We start from the raw sequence: 21,739 nt of genomic DNA on the forward strand, positions 1-21,739 counted from the left end.
CATTGCATGCATTCCCCCCGGCGTGCCATGAGCAGAGGAGAGTGCTGCCATGGGGAAAGCTGCTCTGGTGACACGTGGCAGTTGTGCCTGGGTAGGGGCAGCTGACGGCGTGGAGCGGTGCTGTATTTTGGGAAGCAGCTGCCTCACACAGGAGATATTGCTTATCGTCTTTCTCCCCTTTCCTCGGTGCTTTATTACAAAGGATTATGGCGTGAAAAGTGGTTTTGTTTCTGTGCCCCCCGCCCGGCCCCCCTCTGTGATTTATCCCCATTTTGGGCAGCAGCTGCAGCACCCTGAGGATCTGGGAGTGAGGTGGAGGTTCTGACCTGCGCAGAGCAATGCCCAGCAGGAAAGTATAGGGCCAGGTAGGGATCGCAGGTGATCACCTGAAGTTGCCTCTACCACGGGGCAAAGGGATGGGTGGTAGCCAAGCAGACACAGAGCCATGCAGCAACAGTGGGGTTTGAGGTAGGAAAAGAACAAGGAATGAGGGCAGGGTGGATATGACCCCAAAAGCTGAGGCACGGAGCAGCTCCCCTCCAGCATTGCTTTGGGGCACTTTCTTCCCACAGCCAGGACACTGCAGCCACCTCCATCTCCATCCCATGCCCACACTGTGGTGACTCCACTCATTCCCAGTGCAGGGCTGTGTCCCAGTGTGGAGCAGTGATCCAGTGCCTGCCAACCACCCCCGCAGCTTTCCAGGAACCAACACGAGATTGATGGGCAGCAGATAAGCATGCAGCAACAGCTTCCTCGTGCTGCGTCTTCCAAACAACAGCCATGCATGTGCACCTACCTCCAGGTGAAACTCAGGCTGCTGCCTCCTCCCATAGTGCTGCTGTGCTGCCCTCTGCGTTTCCAGCTGCTCTGCTCGATGCTTTGTTCCCTGTATCGCTGCTGTGCTGCACAGAAAGGCATGGCTGATGCCATGCACAGTGCAGGGAGCTGGTATATGAGCGGTGCAGAGAGAAGGTGAGAATTGGAGCGAGCAGTAGAGCACAAGGGGCTGGCGGAGGGCTCAGAGGCAAGAGGGGAGCAGCTGGGTGCTGGCAGTGCCTGTGGTGCCCACAGCCTGGCTGGCAGTGAGCCCAGCGCCTGGGGCATTGCAGGAGGAATTACTCAGGGCTGATGGACACACGCAGGGTGAGGAGGGCAGTGCTGGGCCGAATCAGCACAGCTTTAGGAAAAGCCATCGGGTGAGCGCAGAGGCTGCAGCAGCACTGCTATCCCCGACTTGGAACGGTGGGCTCTGCAAAAACCTCACCTCTGCCATCCCCCAGAACCACCTGAGGGACTCCTGGGATGAGCTGTGGTTGGCAAGTGAGGCAGAAGCAGCTCACCACTGGCTTTGCCCGTCTGCCCACTGCAGCACTCAGCACCCCAGGGATGCATCCAGCGCCCGGCCTGCAGGCAGCACGTGCTCCCACACCCCAGGGCCTGAGCAGTGCAGGGACGAGCCCACGCTTGTGGTGTTGTGTCTCAGAGAGGCAGCTCAGCTGCCCAGGCATGTTACTTCTTGCTGCCTCTCCCACACCGCTCCCAGAAGCACCTCTAGCATCTCACTGATGGGAAGTGGGAGGATGTGCAGTGATGAGCTGGGCAGTGCTCAGCTGCCAGAGCCCAAGCAGCTGCTCCCAGCAGGCAGATCCCCTCCCAGCCCCCTCCCCACCAACGCCTGCAGCTCCTCGTGTTACCAGGATGTCCGGAGCAGTTGTTGTGCCTGGGAGCTACCGGGTATTGGGGGAGCAGCTGCAGAGCTGGTTACTGGGACCAAAAAAGCAGGAGGAGGCTGGAGGTCCAGCTGCAGTGCGGGGCATGCAATGAGTTCATCGGGGCTCAAGCAGCCACTGCAGGCTGCATGGAAGCAGCTCCCTACGGCACCGCACCCTATGGCTCACACCCCAGGTCTGATCATTTCCATGCAAAATGCACTCGGGTGCACGTTTGGCACCAGGTGATGGTCAGCAACCCCAGCTCTAAAGGAAGGGCCCCATCTCCTTACACAGACCCCACGCTCCGGGCCCGGCGGGGCGGAGGGCAGGGCAGGAGGACCCCTCAGAATGGGGAAACTGAGGCACGGTGCCACCAAGCGGGGGACGGCAGGGGATGCTCAGCAAGGCGCTGCCCGCAGCCGCACCGCTGGCAGGCACCGAGTGGGCGTGGCCTCTCACGGAGGCGGGCGGGGCTATCAGTGGCCACGCCCCCATCGCGGCGCATCGGAGATGCGCATGTACCGCGCATGCGCCGGACTGGCCGGCACCTGCCCCCGGCGGGTCGGGTCGGTGGGCGGCGGCGGCTGGAGGCCGGTAAGGGCGGGCGGTGGGCGGCGGTACCCCGAGCATCCATCCATCCATCCCTGGCCTCGCACACCCCTCTCAGCCCCGAGCATCCCTCTCTAGCCCCGCGCGTCCCCTGCCATTCTCCCTCAGGCCGCATCCCCAGCGCTGGGTCCTGGCGGGGGGGGGGAGGGCTGTGGGTGCAGCATCCTGTCCCCCAGCAGGGGGTTGGGAAAGGACTGCGGCCGTGTTGAGTCCATCGCAGCCCCGGGGTGTTCCTTACGGCCTCGGGCCGAGCCGTGCTGCAGTTGCCGTTCGGCTCTTGGGATGCTGACGATTTGCTTTGGTACCGCTGGGTCGCACGGATGCTGTTCAGGTGTCTGCAGTTTGCTCAGCTGGGGGTATTTCTGTGCTGGGGAAGTGAAATCGGGAGCTTTCAGTTAGCATCTCTGCAAGCAAAAGCAGAAGTTTCTGATTTTGGCTTTGTGGCAAGCATCGGTTGAAAGAGCTCTGAAAAAAAGAGGAAGTAAAGTTGAGCAGGGCTGTCTGTGGTTGGTGCTTTTTGGCTTGGAAGGAATAGAAGTGCTGCTGTGAGCAACATCAGACCCCCACGCCAGCCCTGTACCAGCCGGTGGCATCGCTCAGCAGCACTGCATCTCCTCACCCTGCCCAGGAATGTGGGCTGTGGTGGAAGGAGCAGATTGTGCTTCCTGCCATAGCAGGCTGCTGCCAGCTGGCTCACAGTGAGGGGCAGAGGATCCAGGTATGTGTTCCATCCTCAGGTCAGGTGCCAGTGTGAGGGCAGGCAGGCCAGGCAGATCAACGCCGTTTCCTGGATTAAGGGAAGGCATGGGTTGCACAGACTCGTGCTTGAGCTCCTTCCTTTTATTTTTCTCTTCTTTTGGGTTTAACGTCTTTACTCTGGTCAGAAATGATCTGTGTTCTGTTGTACCTAGGGCAAGGGAAACTGTGCCCTCACACCTTGTTCCTGGTTTAGTCACTAGTGCTGTGCTTTTGGCACCCCAGATCTCATCCATTGTTTGTGGGTCAATGTTACAGCTTCAAAGGCATCACACTGAGCCCAGCTACAGCATCCTCACTGACTGATGTTTGTTTTGTAGTGACTGTCATGCTGGAGGAAGGCATTTTCTGGACAGTCCTGGAGACAGAAGTGCTGTGTTTCTAGAGCAGGTATAGTACAGACAGCAGCAAAACGAATCTCTCCTTCCATGTCAGGGCTTTACCTTCAATCGTGGAATATCCCTGGCTGTGGGAGGGTTGGTTGGCACTCGGTCTTTTCTCTTGTGCCTGCTGACTAAGGAACCGGTGATACTGGGGTTGTTGCAGTGTGAACTTGCACCTGTGCCTTAGCAAACCGAACTGCAAAAAGCAGTGCCAAAAAAGAGCAGCAGAAAAGCCAGGTCTCTGCATATGGGAAAACTCCTTCCGAGCTGTAGGGCTTGTGCGTGGAAAACAAGCACAGCTGTGCTTGCAAGGTGAGTCAGCCTGCTTGGGGTGATTAAGGATGGTTTGCTGGATGACTTATATTGATGTTAGGTCTGTACACTTCTTACATCCTCCCAGTCAAATGGGAGGAATGATTTAGCCAGTGGTTGTACAGTAAGAAGGAAGGCCTGGCGGCGGTGATTCCTGCTGCTGGTTAGCTGTTGCTGTGCTGGGCTGAGGCAGTAAGAGGTGTTTACCTGGTGTTGGTGTGTTTGACAGACCGAGATAAGCTTTCAGGTACACAAAGTGTTTTCCAGAGGTGATGTCATGGGTACATAGCAATCGCAATAGCTGTTGTCACCTTGTGCTTCATGCAGAGAGCTGCTGCTTCCGTTTCAGACCTGATGGAGGAGTTGGATGCCAGACAGTTTGCCTAACTGCCAACTCTACCGGGTGCTCTAACAAGAGAGATTACCTTTTTTTTCACAAGCTTGTTCAGAAACGAAGATAGCAATACTGTACCCTATTTATTCCTGTGCACCCCCATCAAAATCCAGGAGTTGGAGTTCTGCTCTGTTCTTTCCCTGAAATAAGAGAGAGATGGAATAATAGTAGAAAAATGTTATTGCAGTGCTCTACTTGAAATCTGGACCCCCAGTTCTTTCCTAAACGTTTCTGGGAATACCAGAGTAATGGTGAGGGCCACAAACGTTGTGTTCTTTATCCCAGTGTGCTCCATCATCTTAGCAGTGGGCTGCTGAATTTCTGAAGGGGGGAAGACGTCTGGGGGATGCTCCAGGGGTGCAGATTTACTTCCTTCAGCCCCACTAAGAGCGTGTGGAGACAAAGCCTGTTTCTCAGAGCAAGAGCCAGGAGTTCTGGGCCATCAGCTGTGCAACTTTCTGCAGGATTCATAATTCAGAGAGTTATTTTTCACTGTTTCTGAACTCTATAGGTTGCCTTGGTCCTGTGGCCATCTGTCCTGCTGCAATGAGTGGGAAGTCCTTGCTCTTAAAGGTCATTCTGCTCGGAGATGGTGGAGTTGGGAAGAGTTCCCTCATGAACCGCTACGTCACCAACAAGTTTGACTCGCAGGCTTTCCACACGATTGGAGTGGAGTTCTTAAACAGGGACCTGGAGGTAGATGGACGTTTTGTGACCCTCCAGATCTGGGACACTGCGGGGCAGGAGAGATTCAAGAGCCTGCGGACCCCCTTTTACAGGGGAGCTGACTGCTGCCTGCTGACCTTCAGCGTGGATGACCGGCAAAGCTTTGAGAACCTCAGCAACTGGCAGAAGGAGTTTGTCTATTATGCTGATGTGAAGGACCCCGAACGCTTCCCTTTCGTAGTGCTGGGCAACAAGATTGACAAACTTGAAAGGCAGGTGAGCACAGAGGAGGCCCAGGCTTGGTGCATGGAAAACGGCAACTATCCGTACCTGGAGACCAGCGCCAAGGATGACACCAACGTGGCCGTGGCCTTTGAGGAAGCTGTGCGACAGGTGCTGGCGGTGGAGGAGCAGCTGGAGCACTGCATGCTGGGCCACACCATCGACCTGCAGTCCAGCTCCAAATCGGGGTCCTCCTGCTGTTGAGGGCGGCTGCTGCTTTGGGAACGTTGTCGGAACCGATGGTTGGATGGCAAGGAGAGCGGGGGCACTCTGAGGAGGGTGGCCGTGAGGACAGTGGGTGGTTGGTTTGCTCAGTGGGGAGCTGCAGCTTTGCCATCTGAATTCTGACTGGGGTTTTCAGGTGTGGAAGATGAACCTGCAGGAGAGTGCTGTCAAAGAGCGTGAACGCAGTCCTGCTCCTGTCCCTGCCTGTGTTAGCAGGTTTAATGGACTGGGTTAAACTAAAGAGGGTGAATTCTGAGCTGTAGCAAGAACTGCATGCAGAACAAAGCTGGGGGCACTTCAGAAGCTCCGAAATGTTTTAGTCCTGAACTCAAAAACTACTAGACCCGCTAAACTCATGGCCTTACTGCCAAAGCAAAGTCTGCTCAGCAGTGTAAATGAAACCTGTTGAGAAGGCTGTAGCCCACACAACTGTGAGAGTGCCAGATCCTGGAGTGGCTGGGATGTGTGCATCTGCTGCTTGGGATCAATGCATTCTGTGCTGAGTAATGCTAGAACTCTGATATGAAGTAACATAATGAAGGAGAGAAGAAACTGAATGCTGCAGCATCACTTCTTCGTAGCTGCCTGTTTCTGGCCTGTTTTCTCCACCTTTGCCTTGTTTGGGTGTTGTTTTATGGAGAGACCGGCTTCTGCTTGTTTCCTCAGCCCTTCTGGAGGCTCAACACCAGATCTTGCTTCTCACGCCTTGAATAGACCTGGATGGAAGGTTCCAGCGTGGCCACTCAGCAGTTCGTGGCAAAGGATCTGAGTTAGCTGGGAGTTCAGGAGATCTGGAGCGTGAACCTTCAGCTGGTTCCTGCCAGAAGTAATCTCTGTGTCTGGATGATTCTGTGTGTCTCTGATGCTGTGAATGCTGCAACGTAAAACCACTCACCGTGATTACCTGCTGTGTCAGGGGCTGTGCTGCTCAGCACGGTTTACTCACACCATTGCCCTGGCCTTTCCTCCCTAACGGGGAATCCAGTATGTTTTATCTGTAACTCAGCTGGCATCCTACTGCTAGAGGATGTCCACTCAGTTAATTGACCCTTGTCAATGAGCAGCTGTGCTGGGGAGAGATTTGGACTGATTCCTCAAGGGGCTGAAGAACGATACTGGAAGGGCAGAGAGCCCTCCAAAAAGGATGCCAGGCTTTGCTGATCCCAGCTCCTGCTCCCTGCTAGGTGTTAGTCCTGAGCTAATTGTGTGTAGCAAAGAGGTCAGTGCTTGCTGGCTTGCCATTGTAACCTCGTGTTCTGCAACTTCCTGTGCGAGTGTTTGTCCAAAACGATGACTTTACCTGTAAGCACGTAGGAGCCTGGCATGGGGAGAGCTTCCTGCTGAGTGCAGTGCCCACTGTGATGAGCTACTGGATAGCTAATGGTGTAGCTCAAATAGAGCAGCCTCGTATACTGAGTGCTTTAGAGCAGGGCAGCCTCTGCTCTCACACTGGCTGGTGGCAGCTAAACCCCATCCCCTAGCAGTCTGTGAGCTTGCAGGATGTCTCCCCTGGGAACTCAGGGTGACCCTGCTCTTCTCTGTGGGGCAGCCACACGTGGGAGGGGCTGAGGCTTGAATACAAAGTCGTGGGGGGGGGTGAATCTGATTTTGAAAGGGGGCTGGATATTCACGTTCACACAAATAGATAGGAAATGCTTGCAGCTCCTAGAAAGTCAGGTCTCTTGCTCTGCCTCCATGGGTGCAGCATACATTTAGGAATTAGGTCTATTTATTTAACAATGTCTGACCTCTGCAGGCCTCTATCCAGATTTTCCTTCAGTTTAACTCAGCTGAATGTAATCGTTAGGGCTTTGAAAATCCATTCAAAGGTGAGGTATAATATATTGAAGATGTTCAGTTTATTCTGAGGTACGCACAATTCCTGAAGGAGCCCAGATCTTGAACTCTGTTGCAAAGTTGTGCACCAACAGCCCTCCTTTCCCTGTGTCCACTCATGCTGCTGCAGTTGTTGCTATTGCTACAAAACTGGAATTGTAACGCTGAGATTCTACCTTTATTTAAGCAAATAAAATGTGGATGTATTCAAGCGAGTTTGGGAAGTGCTGTGTTCTTGGTTGGTCAGTTCTGAGGGCCAATTCTGGCAGAGAGAAGTCAGGAAGGGATCACATCATTTTATTTAAACTAAGGTTATTCCTGAGTGCATCCATCCAGAGAATTGGTTGAGTGTAACCTATTTACAAGCTGCGCCCGCTGATCAGTTTTGTCTTTTCAGAAGTACATCAGAAAACACTTCTGGAGTGGAAACATTTCACACCGCTTCCTCTTGTCGCTACGTTTTAATTGTCAGCCTGGGCTCTCAGCAGCAAGCCCTGCTTTCCTTCCCCTTCTTCCTGTGCTGTTGGATGCAGCCCCTCGGGCTGCAGGGGGCTGCAGCCTGGCACGACTTCCATAGGATGCTGAAACAAGGGGGCAGATGGGGCTGTTCCTCCTGCTGCCCTGCCGGGTGGGCACTCGTTCTGTGATGCTTTCCTTGTGTTTGCAGAGCCCTTGCCTACTGTTGCTGTTGACAGAACCTTTCACTTATTGTTTTGTTTCGTTTTGACCTCTCGTGTCTTCTTGCTTATCAGTTTTTCAAGTCCTCGGAAGTCCTGGTAAGGATCTGAGTGTTGTGAGCAGCAGCAGAGGGCTCTGTGGCTCTTTGTGAGCAGCTGTGAGGTCGTTGGGAATGTGCTGTCCTGAGGGGCTGTGTGTTCCTGCCGGTGCCAGAAGATGGGTAAAAAGGGAGGGCCGAAAAATGCAGGGCTGGTGAAGCAGCTCCTCCCCAATGGCTTCAGGGGGTCCTTGGGGAGCACGTGGCCGCATTTAACGCAGGTCTCCAGCTTTGTGGGCAGCCAAGCACAGCATCTGCTCGTGCTACTGTCGCTCCTTTCTGCATGCTATTGCTTCTTAGGTCCCGGATATCTTGCTAGCAGAGCCAGATGGTGTGCAAAACCAGACTGAGAGCAGCTGGGCGCCCGAGAGGCTGCAGGTGAGACCTTCTGGGAAGGCAGATGGGCCGCAGCACCTCCAGCTAGCTGCTCACCGGATCAGCCCGTCGCACTCGAACCGAAAAGCGTTGCGAGGCCACCAGGAGGAGCCGGAGGGCTGCGGATGGGAGCCGGCATCCTCAGAACCGGGCTCCGGGGCTCTGCTCTCGGAGGTGACCCCGAGAGGGGCTGGGGACCCCCCGGATCGTCCCGACACGAGCATCCCTGGGTGCAGTGCTCCCTCTCCTTCTCCTGTCCTCACACGGGGGAGGACCTGGTTCATCTTTGCTCTCTCACGGCATGGAGCTGCTGGCTCTGTGTTCGGTGGGTGCAGGGCTGGGATTTGCTTCACGCCTGCAGAGGAGGTGAGCAGCGAGGAGCAGCCTTGGAATCTGCTCCAGGGCTTCTTGCTCTGCTGCAGCCTTGGTGGAAGCAAACTGCAGCCTCGTTTCAGCTGCTTGCTGAAACAAGGGGAAATTGTTTGCAGCCAGCTCTTGTTTGCAGAAGTGAGATTTGCTACAGGGCAAGGTTTGTTCCCTGGCTGTTCTCAGCCATCCCAGGGAACTCAGGGTGTCCAGGGAAGTGAGAGCAGATCCCCTGTCACCATGTACTGGGGCAGCAGCACACAGAAGAGGCCACGCATGTCCTTCAGCCCTCAGATCCATGCCTTGGCCTCTTTCACGCACTGTCACCAACCCTCACTCCCCCCCCCGGGGGGGGGCACTGCTCACTTTCAATGGACAGAGATGCTGTTTTGTTCCCATCTCGCTCTTGCCTGATGGCCGATGGCACCCACACACAGGGGCCCTTTCAGCGTGGGGGGAGGAGGTTGGTGGCATCTGGGAACGTGGGGAACAAAGGGCCCCATTGATGCAACAAGCAGCCCCACTGCTGAGCTGGGGGAGCAGCTGAGCAACCCCCAGCTGAGTTAGGGGGAAGCATCAGTGCTGCCCGGAGGGGGCTGGGGGCGAGAAGGGGAGGGAGGTTTGGGCTGGTTATGGATGAGTGGGGAATGAAAGACCCCACAGAGTCACCTCCCTGTGCCACCAACCCTGTGCCTTCACCCCGTGGGTTGGCAGCAAGCATCCCACCAACTGCCTTCAGAGCACAAGGTTGTGGGACTCCGGCCCAGCCAAATCTGCCCACGTGCCCAAATGGGGTCATCCTGCTTCACTCTGGGATCTGGAGGAGAAATAGGGACTGTCCAGCTGCAAACAAAGGCTGGGTCCGTGAGCCCTCCTGCTGGGTGGGGACGAGGAGGGATGGAGTCCAAGGGAGACGGCTGGGCTGGGCAATGCTGCCCTTCCCTTGTTGGGGCATGGGGAAGAGGGGGAGCAGCACGACAAAGCAACAGCCAGACAAAGATCTCATTCTGAATGTTCTTAATTTTAATGTATTTCCTTTAATCTTTATAAAATACATCTTGTAAGATAAGTCTTCTAAAAACCTGCTCCTTTTTATTGCTTGTTAACGAGTTGAACTTCTAGATCAGAGGTGAAGGAAACACTTTCAGTCGATTAACTCTCTGTGTGCGTGCATGTGTGTGTGTGTGTGTGTGTGTGTGTTTGGGGCCTGGGGGCAAGGGTGGGAAGGAGGACCCGGTTATTTGTTGTTAAATCGATACCAAAAACCCACCAGCAAACCCTGCCAAGAGCGATGGCGGTGATGTGAAATGGACCCCCCAGATCTTGCCTGGTTTCTCCCCATCTCCCCCTCCCCAGCCCGTGTGCGTTGGTAGCGTGGCTGAGCTCAGTGCTGAGCAGCAAGGATCCTCGGAACGCTCTGCTCAGCAGACCGACCCGTCATCCCTGCCCCCAGCCGAAAGAATCATCGTAATACAGACATTAAATTAAAAAACAAAACGACAATAAAACAAAATATCCGTGCAGGATGGAGCGATGGTCTGCCATTAAAAGTAGTTTCTCCAATAAATAAACACAAAGCGTTAGCACGAGGCGGGGAGGGGGGAGAAGAGCGGGGCACCTGTTGGTGGGGAGGGCGAACGTGGGACGAAAACGGAGGCTGCAGGCATAGCAAACGTTACAGAAGCAAATGTCACCCCGAGAGAAGAGCACCATCGTGAAGGAACGGCTGAGTTTGGAGCAGATGGGCTGTCTGTGGGTTATCCTGTGCTACAAAGGTGCTGCTCCAGCTCTGCTCTGTAGCACAGCACAGGCGGTCCCGTCACCCGGCACTGCGGTGCTGGAGCCTGAAGCCAAGGGTGCCCTTTGCACACAGACACCAAACTCCTCCAGGCTTTAATAGGGGCAGCTGGGTTAGGGACACGGGCTTAATCAGCATCGGGGTCAGCGCTCTCTTCTCCGCAATGGGAAGATCCTTGCCCTAAACTCCCTTTGCCTTGTCTGCAGCAGGCGCTTTGGGGTAAATTCACCTTTCTTTACTAGGGGAAAAGAAAAAAATCCTTCTCATCCTCCCTCCAGGAGAGGTGCCGGCAGTCAGCTCCAGGAGAGGCTCCAGCAATGGGACTGGGACCCGGCCAACTTCCTTTTCTCTCTAGGGAGCCTCCTTCACGCTACTCCTGGAGCAACCTACACATGGATTTCTGCCTCCCAGGAGCACGAAGGCTTTTGCTCATCCCTATAGGCAACGTTGGGACACCGGAGTGAGTCCCTCCTCTTCTCTTGCTGGTTTTGGCCCTAGAGCGAACCGGTTATGGATGAGCACAGAGAGAAAAGTGCATGAAGAGGCGTCCATTGGTGGGAAGCTCTTCCTGGTCACGCTCAGCACGATGGATGCGAGGGAGGAAGAGGAGGGGAGTCAGCGGCGAAGGCAGCGTTAAGGCAGGAGACCTGGTGTCGGGTGGCTGCAGTGTTAAAGCCTCGGGGTTAGAGGAAAGGAGGGTGCGTGTCTGGCTGGGCTCCACCTCGCCGGCTAGAACTTGGTGCCCCGGCCCATCAGCTTGAGGACGGCGAAGTTGTAAGTGGCGGCGATCATGAAGGTGAGCTGCGGGCAGGAAGAGAATGAGCCAGGGGAGGAGGAGGAGGACGACGGTGCTCCAGCACCCTTCATCCCAGCACCTGGCCAGCAGAAAGCCCCGTGGCCAAAGCAGGACACTGCAGTGCCGATGTGGGACTGGCCCTCGGCGGTCTCCTAAAGCCCCTCCAGATCCCCTCCAGTGGCCGCCTCCCCCACCACCTCCTTATTGTCAGAAAACGAAACAAGCTCGGGCTCTGTCACTTCTCTGCCCACCACCTCCATTGTCCTCTGCCCCCATCTCCTTGCCAGGTGGAGGAGGACGGCAGGGCAGCGGGAGCAGCGACTCACCAGTGAGACCAGCGTGGCGGCAGCCCCCACAAAGGCCGCGATGAAGAGGTGGAAAGTCATTTGGAACTGCAAGGGAAGATGGGGGTTGAGCTCCCAAAGGTTTCTGCTCAGCCCCATGGGGGCTCCAGAGAGCACTGCAAGGGGCTCACCTCGCTGGTCTTGCAGATAGAGAGCAGGTTAGAGCCACACACTTTCCCAGGAAATGCATTCCAGGGCAGGACACCTGGGGACACAGATCAGGGTGAGCCAACGATCCCATTGCTCAGCCCCGCAGCGATGCTGGGTTGTGGGATGTGCTTTCTATGCTGGGCTGGGGACCATCACCAGGAGGAAGGCAAAGAGGGAGGACAGGTCTATCCTGCACTGCCTGTGTCGTGCTGGTGCTTCTGGCCCAGCCATGTCCCCCCAGACTCTCTCCATCCCCTCTCCAGCCCAGACCCCTCCTGGCTGCTGTAACCCCCCATGGAAATGCAGTGCTCACCGTACATCCTGGCATCCGCGCACAGTGTGCCGATGCTGGCAGTGGTCTTGGTGGGGTTGGCGATGGACTGGCAGGTGGTCCAAGTGTTAAAGTAGATGTAGACGGGCACGGCGGAGCAGGCGAAGACCAGGAGCCAGACGATGGTCAGGACGTAGGTAATGCCCACAAACTGCAAGGGGCAGCACAAGGCGAGGGCACAAAGAGGGTTACAGCATGGCTGGGAATGGGGACAGGGGAGCGCGAGGGTCCCCAGGCGGGCTGGGCACGGGGCAGGTGAAGGGCTGGGATGCACCGCCCACTGTGCCCAACACAGCCCCACACACCCGACGGACCACCAGCCCCAGCTGGGTGGCACTGGGGCCAACCACACATATGTGGGACCGACTGGCTGTGGCACAGTGGTGCCGCTTCCCATACCGGGTGATTTCCTCAGCCAGCGGGGTTTGACCTCTGCGGGAGAGCAGCCGCAAAACCCCTGAGCTGAGCAACCCACTCTGCTGCCCTCCCTCCACGGTGCCACCCCAACCGAACCCAAAGGGAACCGCAGCCGTTCCCCTCTGCTCCCCGAGGCCATTCCCAGAACTTGGGCACCAGTCCTTGGGCACCACTCAGGACAGCAACAGGGACAGCACACACTGCCCTCGCAGAGATGCTCACGGCTCTCTTAAGCACAGAGCAATTTGTTTGCTGGCAAATGCCACGGCCATACTGGCAGCTTTGGGGACACGCTTGGCCTCGGGGAGGGCTGCTGGGCTGCGCTTCCCCTCGGTACGCCCCGACCCCCGGGCGGCCGCCGTTTCCTGCCCTTCAGCCAACGCCAAACCCGCTGCAGGCGCGCGATGGGGTGCCGAACCCCGGTTAAGATCACCTTGTCAGGATGTCCTAGCCACTTTCCCAAACACTGACACACCCGCTGCAAAGAGTGAGCTCGCTGGGGGCCTCGCGCTCCCCTCCCTTTCGGGCCCCCAGTTACCGTTGCGCTGAGGCCCTTGCCGCAGATGGTGGTCCGGTAGTCCCCGAAGATTTGCCGGACGGCGCCGGTGGTGTAGAAGCCTTCGGCCAGCAGCAGGGCTCCGTAGAGGAAGAAGAAGGAAGCTGTGCCATAGATGACGTACTGAAAGGTGTGGATGCTATGGGGAGAGGAGCGGTGGGGATGCTCAGGCGGTGCTGTGGCACACAGCCCCACTTACCCTCCCCGAGCCCAACACAGCCCTGGGGGAGCTGGAATGGGGTGTCACCTCCTGGGGGGACAAAGCTGCTTCCCCAAGTGGAGCTGATGAAAGGGGCAGCGCCTTGCCAAGCAGGGCCTCCTCCTGCCCCCATACCTACCTGGTGCGGCTGTCCTGTGCACCCCACGGCACCTGGCGTGGGTCAGATAAGAACAGGGTGAAAAGGAAAGGAGCAGCTGCCACGGAGTCACAGCGCCCGTGTGAGGCTGCCCAGGGCTGAGCATGGCCTCCGTTGATCCCAGCGGGTGGCAGCAGGGCCAGGTGACAGCGGCACACCGTGCACAATGGAGACGCGAGGAGCCCCACGCTGTTACTTACACATCAATGAGATACTCGTAGTCCTGGTAGTTTTTGGAGAAGTAGGTCTCAATGAGCTGCTCAGTGCCAGTGAGGGCTTCGTGCCCACAGCCACAGAACAGCGCAACTCCAAAGAAGCAGAGCCCAGTGGCAACCAGCGAGGCAAAGGGTGCCCCGATGAGGCAGCGGGCACAGCACTCCAACAGACCTGCGGGGCGGAAAGAGGGGATTTTAGGGTGATAAAGGGAAAAATGCTGAAACAATTTGTCGTGGCGCTAAAAGAGCAGCAATGTGGCGTGGTGGGAAACCGGCAGCCGAGTGAGATGGAGATGCGGGGCGATGCAGCGTGATGCCAGTGGGAGCAAACCAACAAGCTGCTAATGGGCTCCCCGCTGCCACAGTGCTGGGGGTTTTCTATTTGGGCTGCCATCGTGCTGTGCTTATGGAACCTGGGCTGGGGTTGGGGTGCAGAGAGCGGGCACAGCTCCCCCCCTCCCCGGCTGTTGTGCGCTGAGTTCCTTAAGCGCTCAGAGTGCTGGAAGCAGTCCCAAACCCACGCTCCCCCCACGGACCCCGCAGCGCCCATCTCTTTCCTCCCTGTAAGCACAAGGCAGCCTTGGGGTCCCAGCCAGCAACGTTCCCCCCTCCCCGTGCAGAGCAAGGGCGCGTGGTGGCACAGAGGACAATGGGGGATTGTCCAAAGAGCAAACAGGGAACAAAGGCAGCGCTGTGGGGGAGCGCAGGGACCCCCCCGCCTGTTTGCCTTGGACACGACGGGGCTGGGGAGGGGTCCTTATGCCTCCCCCTCCCAGCAATGCACCCCGATCCCTACAGGTCCCACACGGATGGATGGCTGCACACTTTGCAGCATGATGCTGGCACCAACCAAAATTGAGGTTTTTAGTATTTCTTTTCTCCCAGCTGGGAACATGGGGGCAGGTGCCCACAGCTGGTGGATGGCCCTGATCCCAGGGGTAGCGGGGGAACCGGGATGCAGCAGGGTCTGGCGTGCCCTTCAGCTTTGGGAAAGAGATAGGAAAGTGCAGGAGGGGAAGAGGGGAGAGAAAAAATGAGCCTTTGTGCAGCACAATCCTGGGCCTTGTTGCACAAAGCTGCAGGCAGGAGGAAGGTGGCAGCCATGAGCCCCCCATCAGAGCAACCCAGCAGGACGCCGTCATTGTATGGATGGGGAAACTGAGGCGTGAAGCTGCAGGCACACAAGTGGCACAAGCTGTGACAGGTCTCAGCGCCCCGCTCTCCCTGCAGCCCTGGGTTGAGCTCGTTCCCCTCCACCCTCCTGGACAGATGGAGTCCATCCCAGGAGGCGGAATCAGGACAGGAAGCCGCATGGGAAAGGAAAACTCTATCCCTGCTTCCTCCCCTGCCACCCATGGGAACTTCACCTGCATAGCCTGCCAGTGCCAGGGAAAAGTTTTGGGCTCTCTGCTCCAGGACTGTCCCCCCACAGCTGTGACAGCTGTCCCATGTCCCCATACTCACCCATGGCACCCGACTCGCTCAGCTCCCCGTGCGCTTGGCTCTGTCTGCAGCCCTCGCCTCCCCTGGCTGTCCCTCACCCTGTATTGTCCCCTCTGGGTGCCTGTCCCACTCGCCAGCAAAGAAAAGGGCTCTCTGAGTGACAGCCACCCCCCTTAAAGGGACAAGCCCCCGTCCCTCCCCGCCCTAGCCCCCCCTCCCCAGATGCACCCCTTGGCTGCCCGCTGGCTCGGGGGGGGGCAAAATTAAAATTTAGGGGTTGGGGGGGGGGGGGGGGGGGGGGGGGAACGCTTTTGTAGAAGGGATAAAGGGGCTGGGGGTCACAGGACAACCACTCTGCAGTGGGCTGGGCACCCCCAGTCCTGGCTGGGGTGTGTGTGCCTGTAGGTGTGTGTTGTGGCAACGTGGGATCGATGGGATGCAGTGCTGCCCCTCTGTCACCTCCTTGTCCCCTAAGTGCCAGACCTCTGTGTTCAGCCTCGGGTGCTCCAGAGTGGGTGTTCTGATGGGAATTCTGCTCTCCCTGTTTTTACAGCAGTTCTTCTCTCACCGTCCCCATCCTTTCGGGCTCTACGTGGGACAGGAGACAGAGCTCCAATGGGCACAGTCTGCAGGGGGAGTCCTCCATGGGGTCCTCAAGGGATGGGGGCACATCCAGGGATGGGGACGCAGAGGGGGGTCAGCTCCTTGGATGCCCACCTCCCATAGGTCCCCCCCTTGGTGGGGGGGTCAGCACAGGGGTGGGGATGCCTGCAGAGGGCAACAGGGCCCTTCTCAGCGGGCAGACAAAGCCCTGCTGTGTCCCTCAATGCCCCGCTTTGTGCCAGGCTGTGCTGTGGCAGGGCCTGGCTGTCCCTGGGGCTGGGAACACTGCTGGGCTGGGGGTCCCCAGGGCATCACACAGTGCCCCCAGTGCTCTGCAGAAACCAGATCTGCAGGGCTGCTGATGCTCACTGATAAGGGACTGCATTGCCTGGATGGAGCCAGGCACCAGAGGGAAAAATGATGTTAGGCGAAAAAATGATGAGCCCTTCTTTCTCTTTCTGCAGAAATTCAAGATCTTGCATTTTATTTCAACACCCCGGGGGGAAGCATCAGCTTTATGCCGTCCAGGATAATGTGAGCAACGAAGCGGGGCTGCGATTTCTGCACCAAATGCCTTCAAAAATCTGAGTAATTGGTTACTGCTCGTTAGCATCTCCCTCCTGCGTTCCCCCACCCCTGGGGCTGCCCGTGCTGCAGGGCTGCTCCAGAGCTGCACGCACAGCAAAAAGAAAACACCTCTCATAGATGACAGCCTGATTTCATCCCTTCCTTTTGCATTTTGGCTGAAGCCTTTGGGGCCCCCTCGTGCTGCAGGCACGGAGCATCTCCTCTTGGCTGCGTGTCCCCGCTGGCTCCTTTCCCATGAGGACACCTTTGTGATCAGCCCTGGGTGCTGCTGCTTGCTCGGGCTGTGGTCGCACTGCTGGTGTCCCCAGGAGGAGCAGTGACAGCTCGTGCAGTGCCTTTATCCATTATACATATCCGTCGGGAGGTGCCTATTGTCACACCAGAGAACCTTGCAGCTATTTTTAAACAGCCACTTCCCCGGGCCAGCCTGATGCTCTCCTTCTGCTTTCCCCCATCCACCCATCGGTGGGGTGAACCCCCTTTCCCATAGGGGAGGGTGGGAGGCTGCAAAACGTGCTAATAGAGATAAAATCAAGGAAAAGAAAAGCAAAGCTGTTGGAGGCCTTTGGGGGACAGGGAGGAGAGCTGAAGGGCAGGCGGTGCTCCCCAGCCCCATGGAGGCTCAGTGGAGTGGTGATGCTCCTTCCCAGCAGCTTTGCCTTTCGCATCTCCTGACTTTCTCCTTTGCTGAGGAGAGCAGCGGCTGCCTCTCTCCCCTGGTGGCTCATTCCTCTGGTCTGCCCTCCGTGGGGTCATCTTTTGGAGCTGTGCTCATTTACCTTGCAGAAAACCTGGGGATGCAAAGACAAACGGTGCCTGGCAGTGCCTGCACAGAGTGAAGCCGCTTGGCTCCGTGGGCCCCCTGGCTGTCCCTGCCCCACACTTCTCCCCCAGATCCCATGCTGGTTCTGCATTCCCCACCTACCCTCCATACCAATCCCTTTGGTTTTGGGGCAGAGAGCAGCAGTCCCACCCCCTCCCTCACCCTCCACTCCCCTCCACGTGGCTACAGCAGCCTGATGCCATGCGGTCTCCTTGCTGGGGTGGCTCTGGGACAGGGATGCGTTTGCTGCTCCAGTTATTAATGTGCTGAGGTGGTGCCGTGGTGCAACCCCTCTGTGCCAGCAGCTGTGCAGGGACCACGGCCAAGGCCAGCACAGGGACGGGACAGGGGACAGAGAAGAGATGGCATTGCTAGGATGTGCAGTGGGAACCTCAGGACCCCATAGCAGGGCATAGGGCAGGGAAGCCCTTAGGGCAGGGAAGCCCCATCCCCTGCAGCCACCACCCCGTCCCCTCAGCCCACGCCATGACACCGTTGGCTCTGCGAGACGATGATGGCAGCCCCACGACCGTGAAGCCCTGGGATACAGCCACTGCCTTTTGCATCTGTGCTGCAGCAGGAGGATTTGCAGTCTAATTAAACAAATCCTTCATCTCCCCAGCAGCGGCTGTGCCAGGCGAGGGGGGGGGGAGGAGGGCTAAGAGGGAGGGAGGCTGATTTCTCATTCCTTCACTCACCGCCTGATGCCACAGATGTGTAACACTTCGTTTTCCAAGCTCGGCCCTCCGGGGGGGTCTTGAGCAAATCACAAAACTCCTTCACAATTAGGGCGAGCCGGGCAGCCTGCAGTTAACGCTGCTCCCGCTGAGCTCCTTCTGCTCCGTCCTCGGAGACCGCTGGGGCTGGGGGCACGGAGATGTGGAGGCGAGAAAAGCCGACGGAGCTCCGACAGCATCCAACAGCATGGGATGCTTGTCGGCATGGCAACCGTGCATGGGATGCAGGGGGATGGGAACCCCAAAGTGGGAAGGGGACCTCGGGGACCCCATCCCCATCTCCTGTGATGCCTTTGTGGGTACAACACCCTCTGTGCTGCGCAGCAACTCTTTCACAGGCTGCAGGGAAGGGGGAGGTGTGGGCTGGAGCTTCGTGGTGTCAAAATCCAGCAGATCTTCCCCAAAGCATCTGGGAATGCCGTGGGTGATGGGAGCAGCAGGGCCTCAGCAGGCAGCATCACTGCTGGGAGCAGAGATGGGAATGTTCCTGGTGAGAGCAGCCTGACCTGCTCTAAGCATCCTCCCCTCAGCATCCTCTCCAGCAGCAGGAGGGACCCAGCCCTGGTACTGAGCAATTCTGGGGACAAAGCAGCAAAAGGGTGACCCACAGACAAGGAGAAGAGACAGGAACATGAGGCAGGGCTGGGTCACCCTGGTGGGTCACCCCGCTGAGGGGTTTGGCACCAGTGCCAGGCTTTGCTCCCGGCCCTGAGAGTGTTGTTGGACACTTATCTAAATTAAATCTCCCCTTTCAGCGTGCCTGCTTTGCCAAGGTTACGGGGGTCATCCCTCCGCCTGCAGCTCCTTCCCTGCCATTGGGGACCGAACCCCTATGGCACAACCTGGAAAATCCCATTGCGGATGCAGACCCCAGCACGGCGCAGCGCAGGATGAAGGAGCACAGCGGAGGCAGATGGAGCCGCGGCCCTGCAATCTGACGGCTGGCAGATGAGAGGCAAAAGGAGACCCCAGCCGTGTTCCTCCCGGTGCCATGCAGCTGGGTGGTGGGACGCACAGCCCCGTGCCCTTGGCGGGTCCCTCTGCAGCAGCGCATGCAGCGCACGCCCCGCGCCGTGCCGGCACAAGGGGTATTTTTAGCTTGGAAAAGCGCCACGGAACTGGAGAGTGACATTGGTTGGAGTTCGGACCGCCGGCCCACTTCACCTTGCAGTCTCCTCCGGGGCCGCCCTGCCCGGCGCTGTGTCCTAACAGCACTGCTGAGCCCTTCCTCCCGAGCCCACCTTGCACCCTGCAGCTGAGGGGGCCTGGAGTGCATCACGTTCCCCATAAAGATGAAAGGATTTGGCTCCAGGAGCCCGCTGAAAATGTCCTTTCTGGCTGTTTCAAAGTTAGAGTTGGTTCAAGTGCGTTCAGGTTGGAAAACAAAATTCCCAAAGGCAGAGCTCGTGTTGCGTTACCGTTTTCCCCTTAGAAAATGAGTGAAAATGGCCAAATTCAGGTATTTCTGAGCAGCTCTGCAGCCCCACACTCAGCAGCCCTGGAGGAGAAGCTCTGAGGGATGCAGCCGCAGCCCGTGGGGACACACAGGGACACACGGGGATGGGGCCACGCTCAGCAGCATATCTTCTGTGACATTAATCTCACGCCCCATTAGCTGCCTCCAAATGTTTGCACAGTGAGAGCAATGCCTGTGTCCAGCCTAGGGGCATCTGTCCCTCTGCAAGACATTGCCACCCTGACAGCAGAAGGGAGAAGCCCAGTGCTGGCAGCAGGGCTTGGGCTGCACATCCCCAGGCTCCATGTGCTCCTGCAGCACCAAACCAGCCGCGATGCTGCACCAGAGGCTCAGGGAGCTGCCTGCTGCCCTCCCTCATCTCCCCTCCGTGCCACCAAACTGATCCTCCAGCAATTGTTCATCCCGAGATGGATCCATCAGCCTTCATAGAATCATAGAATCATAGAATCAGAAGGTTGGAAACGACCTGCAAGATCATCTAGTCCAACCACCCTCCCATTCCCAGTACCAAATAGATAGAGGGTTTTTGCAGGGAAAGAAAAAAAGGGATAAAAAGAACGTTTTTGAGGCCTTAGCCTCTTGGAGTTGTGCTGGCTGGGAAAGAATGACAGCATGGATCAGGCAGGATTAGATCCACTGCTGTGGCACTGTGGGGGCTGAGCAGCAGAGAGAGCTCAGGACAGGTGGGTGGGTTTGCACACCCCTCCCCAGGGCTCTGGACCCAGGCAGGAGATCCCCAGGGGAACGGTTTGATGTGTCTTGGAGATGGAGAAGGGAATGGAGAAGAAATCATGTTGGCTGAGCAGCCCCAACCTCCGCCGCTGTTGGCAGGGCCTGGCACTGCCAGGTTGATGGGAACAGGACAGGGACGCTGGGGATGCTGAGGATGGACGTGTGCCCCCGGGGGTGGCGGCACCCAGCAGCTCTGCTTCTCGCAGGAAAACCTCCCTCAATGCCCCACTTTCCCCGTGGGCTGAGCACAGAGCTGCCCCCCTCCCCCCGCCGGTGTCAGCTCAGCTCACCGCTGCGATGGAGCTGCCGCTCAGTGCTCGCCGTGTGCCCCGGGCTCCAGATCCCAATCACAACCTCACGGCCCCATCAACGTTAATGGCAACAGTAATCGGAGGAGACTTCTGCCAGCTCCGCGCCAGCGGGGCTGCTCCTCCCGCACACCGCTCCGCAGCGGCGTGCCCCCCCCCCGGCCCTCGGCTGACACGGAGGACCCTCCTGGGCACCGCTCTGCTGGCTGTCACGTTTCCCTGCTCCATCAAAGCCGGCGGGGCGGGCAGGAGAAGGCAGCGCTGGGTCCAGCAGAGCGCTGCTGAAATGCACGGCCCCTCTGTGGGGTGAGGGGGACACGGGGGGGGGGGGGCACGCAGCCCCCTTCTTGCCATACAGCACCGTGTGTGGGACCCTGCAGCCATGGCTGCTCCCAGCCATGACTCAAATGCAATTAGTACAAATAAACGACACGAGCCAGGTGCGGTAAGGTGAACGAAAACCTGAGCGATGTATCCACCAGGAATCACTTATTCTGCACTTCTCTCTTTATTAATGCTGTCTCCTTCCTCACACATTCATCACAGAAGGCCCCCACAGGCAGTGCGTGCGGCTCAGCCACCCCAGGTGTTGATGTCAGCCCACTCAGCCCACAGCTGCACTCCCATCCTCGTGGCTCCTGGCTGCCCCCATTTGTTTTTCCCCTAACGGGGGGGCAGAAGGCTGTGCTAAGGAGCTCACCTGCCCCTAATGAGGGCAATTTCAGGAGTTTGCATATGATGTGCAGCTGAGAAAAGCAAGCTCGCAGCCATGCTATGCCCTTCCCCGGGGTCCCTACACCTGCAGAACTGCCCCAGACCCCACAGCCAAGCAGAAGGAAGGATCCCGCGCTCCGTGCTGCTGCAGGTGGACCCTCCAGCGCACCCCCACCCTCCGCACATCCCCTTTCCATCTCATCCATCAGCCTTGGTCGTGAAACTGAACGCATCCGGTCCGGTATGCGTGTCCCCCCCCCGCTCCGTGCGCATCCCTTTCCCTGTGCAACCCCATAAACCCCCGAGCCCCGCACCCCGCCACGCAGAGTCCCAGCGGAGGACGCGCCCTCGCGGGAAGCGCCCCGACGGCCGCCCGGCACCGCGCACGGCGGAGCCCCCCGGGTCGGTGGGTGCCGGGGGCGGGCGTCTCCCCGCACCGTGCCCGCCTCCTCCCCGCCGCACCGGCCTGAAGCTCCGCCCGGCTCCCAGTGCCCGCAGCCTGTCGGCGGGCTCCCGCTCGCCCGGACTATGAGGAGAGGGGCCGGCCGAGGGGCGGCGGCGGTCCCGGTGCGGCGGGAGCGGGTGCGGGGGAACCGCCGCCACCGGCCGGGTCATGCCCGTGCGCCCGGGGCGGCGGGGCTGCTGGCTGCGGCGGGA

General features: G+C 58.1%; 2 protein-coding genes across 4 annotated transcripts; one reads left to right on the forward strand and one right to left on the reverse strand.

The window, feature by feature from the left end:
* Positions 1-2,252: 2,252 nt before the first annotated feature.
* Positions 2,253-7,389, forward strand: RAB9B (RAB9B, member RAS oncogene family). Of its 2 annotated transcripts, XM_042876507.1 has the most exons (3): positions 2,253-2,309; positions 3,401-3,470; positions 4,681-7,389. In XM_042876507.1, the coding sequence occupies exon 3, from the start codon at positions 4,716-4,718 to the stop codon at positions 5,319-5,321; it is 606 nt and encodes a 201-aa protein (XP_042732441.1). In that variant the 5' UTR covers positions 2,253-2,309; positions 3,401-3,470; positions 4,681-4,715; the 3' UTR covers positions 5,322-7,389. The 2 variants fall into 2 exon arrangements, with proteins under 2 accessions (XP_042732441.1, XP_042732442.1); XM_042876508.1 differs by lacking the exon at positions 3,401-3,470 and having other exon boundaries at positions 2,262-2,309.
* A 2,307-nt stretch (positions 7,390-9,696) lies between these two features.
* On the reverse strand, positions 9,697-15,241 carry PLP1 (proteolipid protein 1). Of its 2 annotated transcripts, none has more exons than XM_042876828.1 (7): positions 15,122-15,241; positions 13,643-13,829; positions 13,069-13,225; positions 12,096-12,264; positions 11,764-11,837; positions 11,615-11,680; positions 9,697-11,293 (listed from the first exon to the last, which is right to left on the reverse strand). In XM_042876828.1, the coding sequence occupies exons 1-7, from the start codon at positions 15,123-15,125 to the stop codon at positions 11,222-11,224; spliced, it is 729 nt and encodes a 242-aa protein (XP_042732762.1). In that variant the 5' UTR covers positions 15,126-15,241; the 3' UTR covers positions 9,697-11,221. The 2 variants fall into 2 exon arrangements, with proteins under 2 accessions (XP_042732762.1, XP_042732761.1); XM_042876827.1 differs by having other exon boundaries at positions 12,964-13,225.
* Positions 15,242-21,739: the final 6,498 nt, after the last annotated feature.

Source organism: Lagopus leucura, unplaced genomic scaffold (assembly GCF_019238085.1).
Source record: "Lagopus leucura isolate 7727_CA_CO unplaced genomic scaffold, USGS_WTPT01 Super-Scaffold_100016, whole genome shotgun sequence".
In the NCBI taxonomy this organism is placed as follows: Eukaryota; Metazoa; Chordata; class Aves; order Galliformes; family Phasianidae; genus Lagopus; species Lagopus leucura.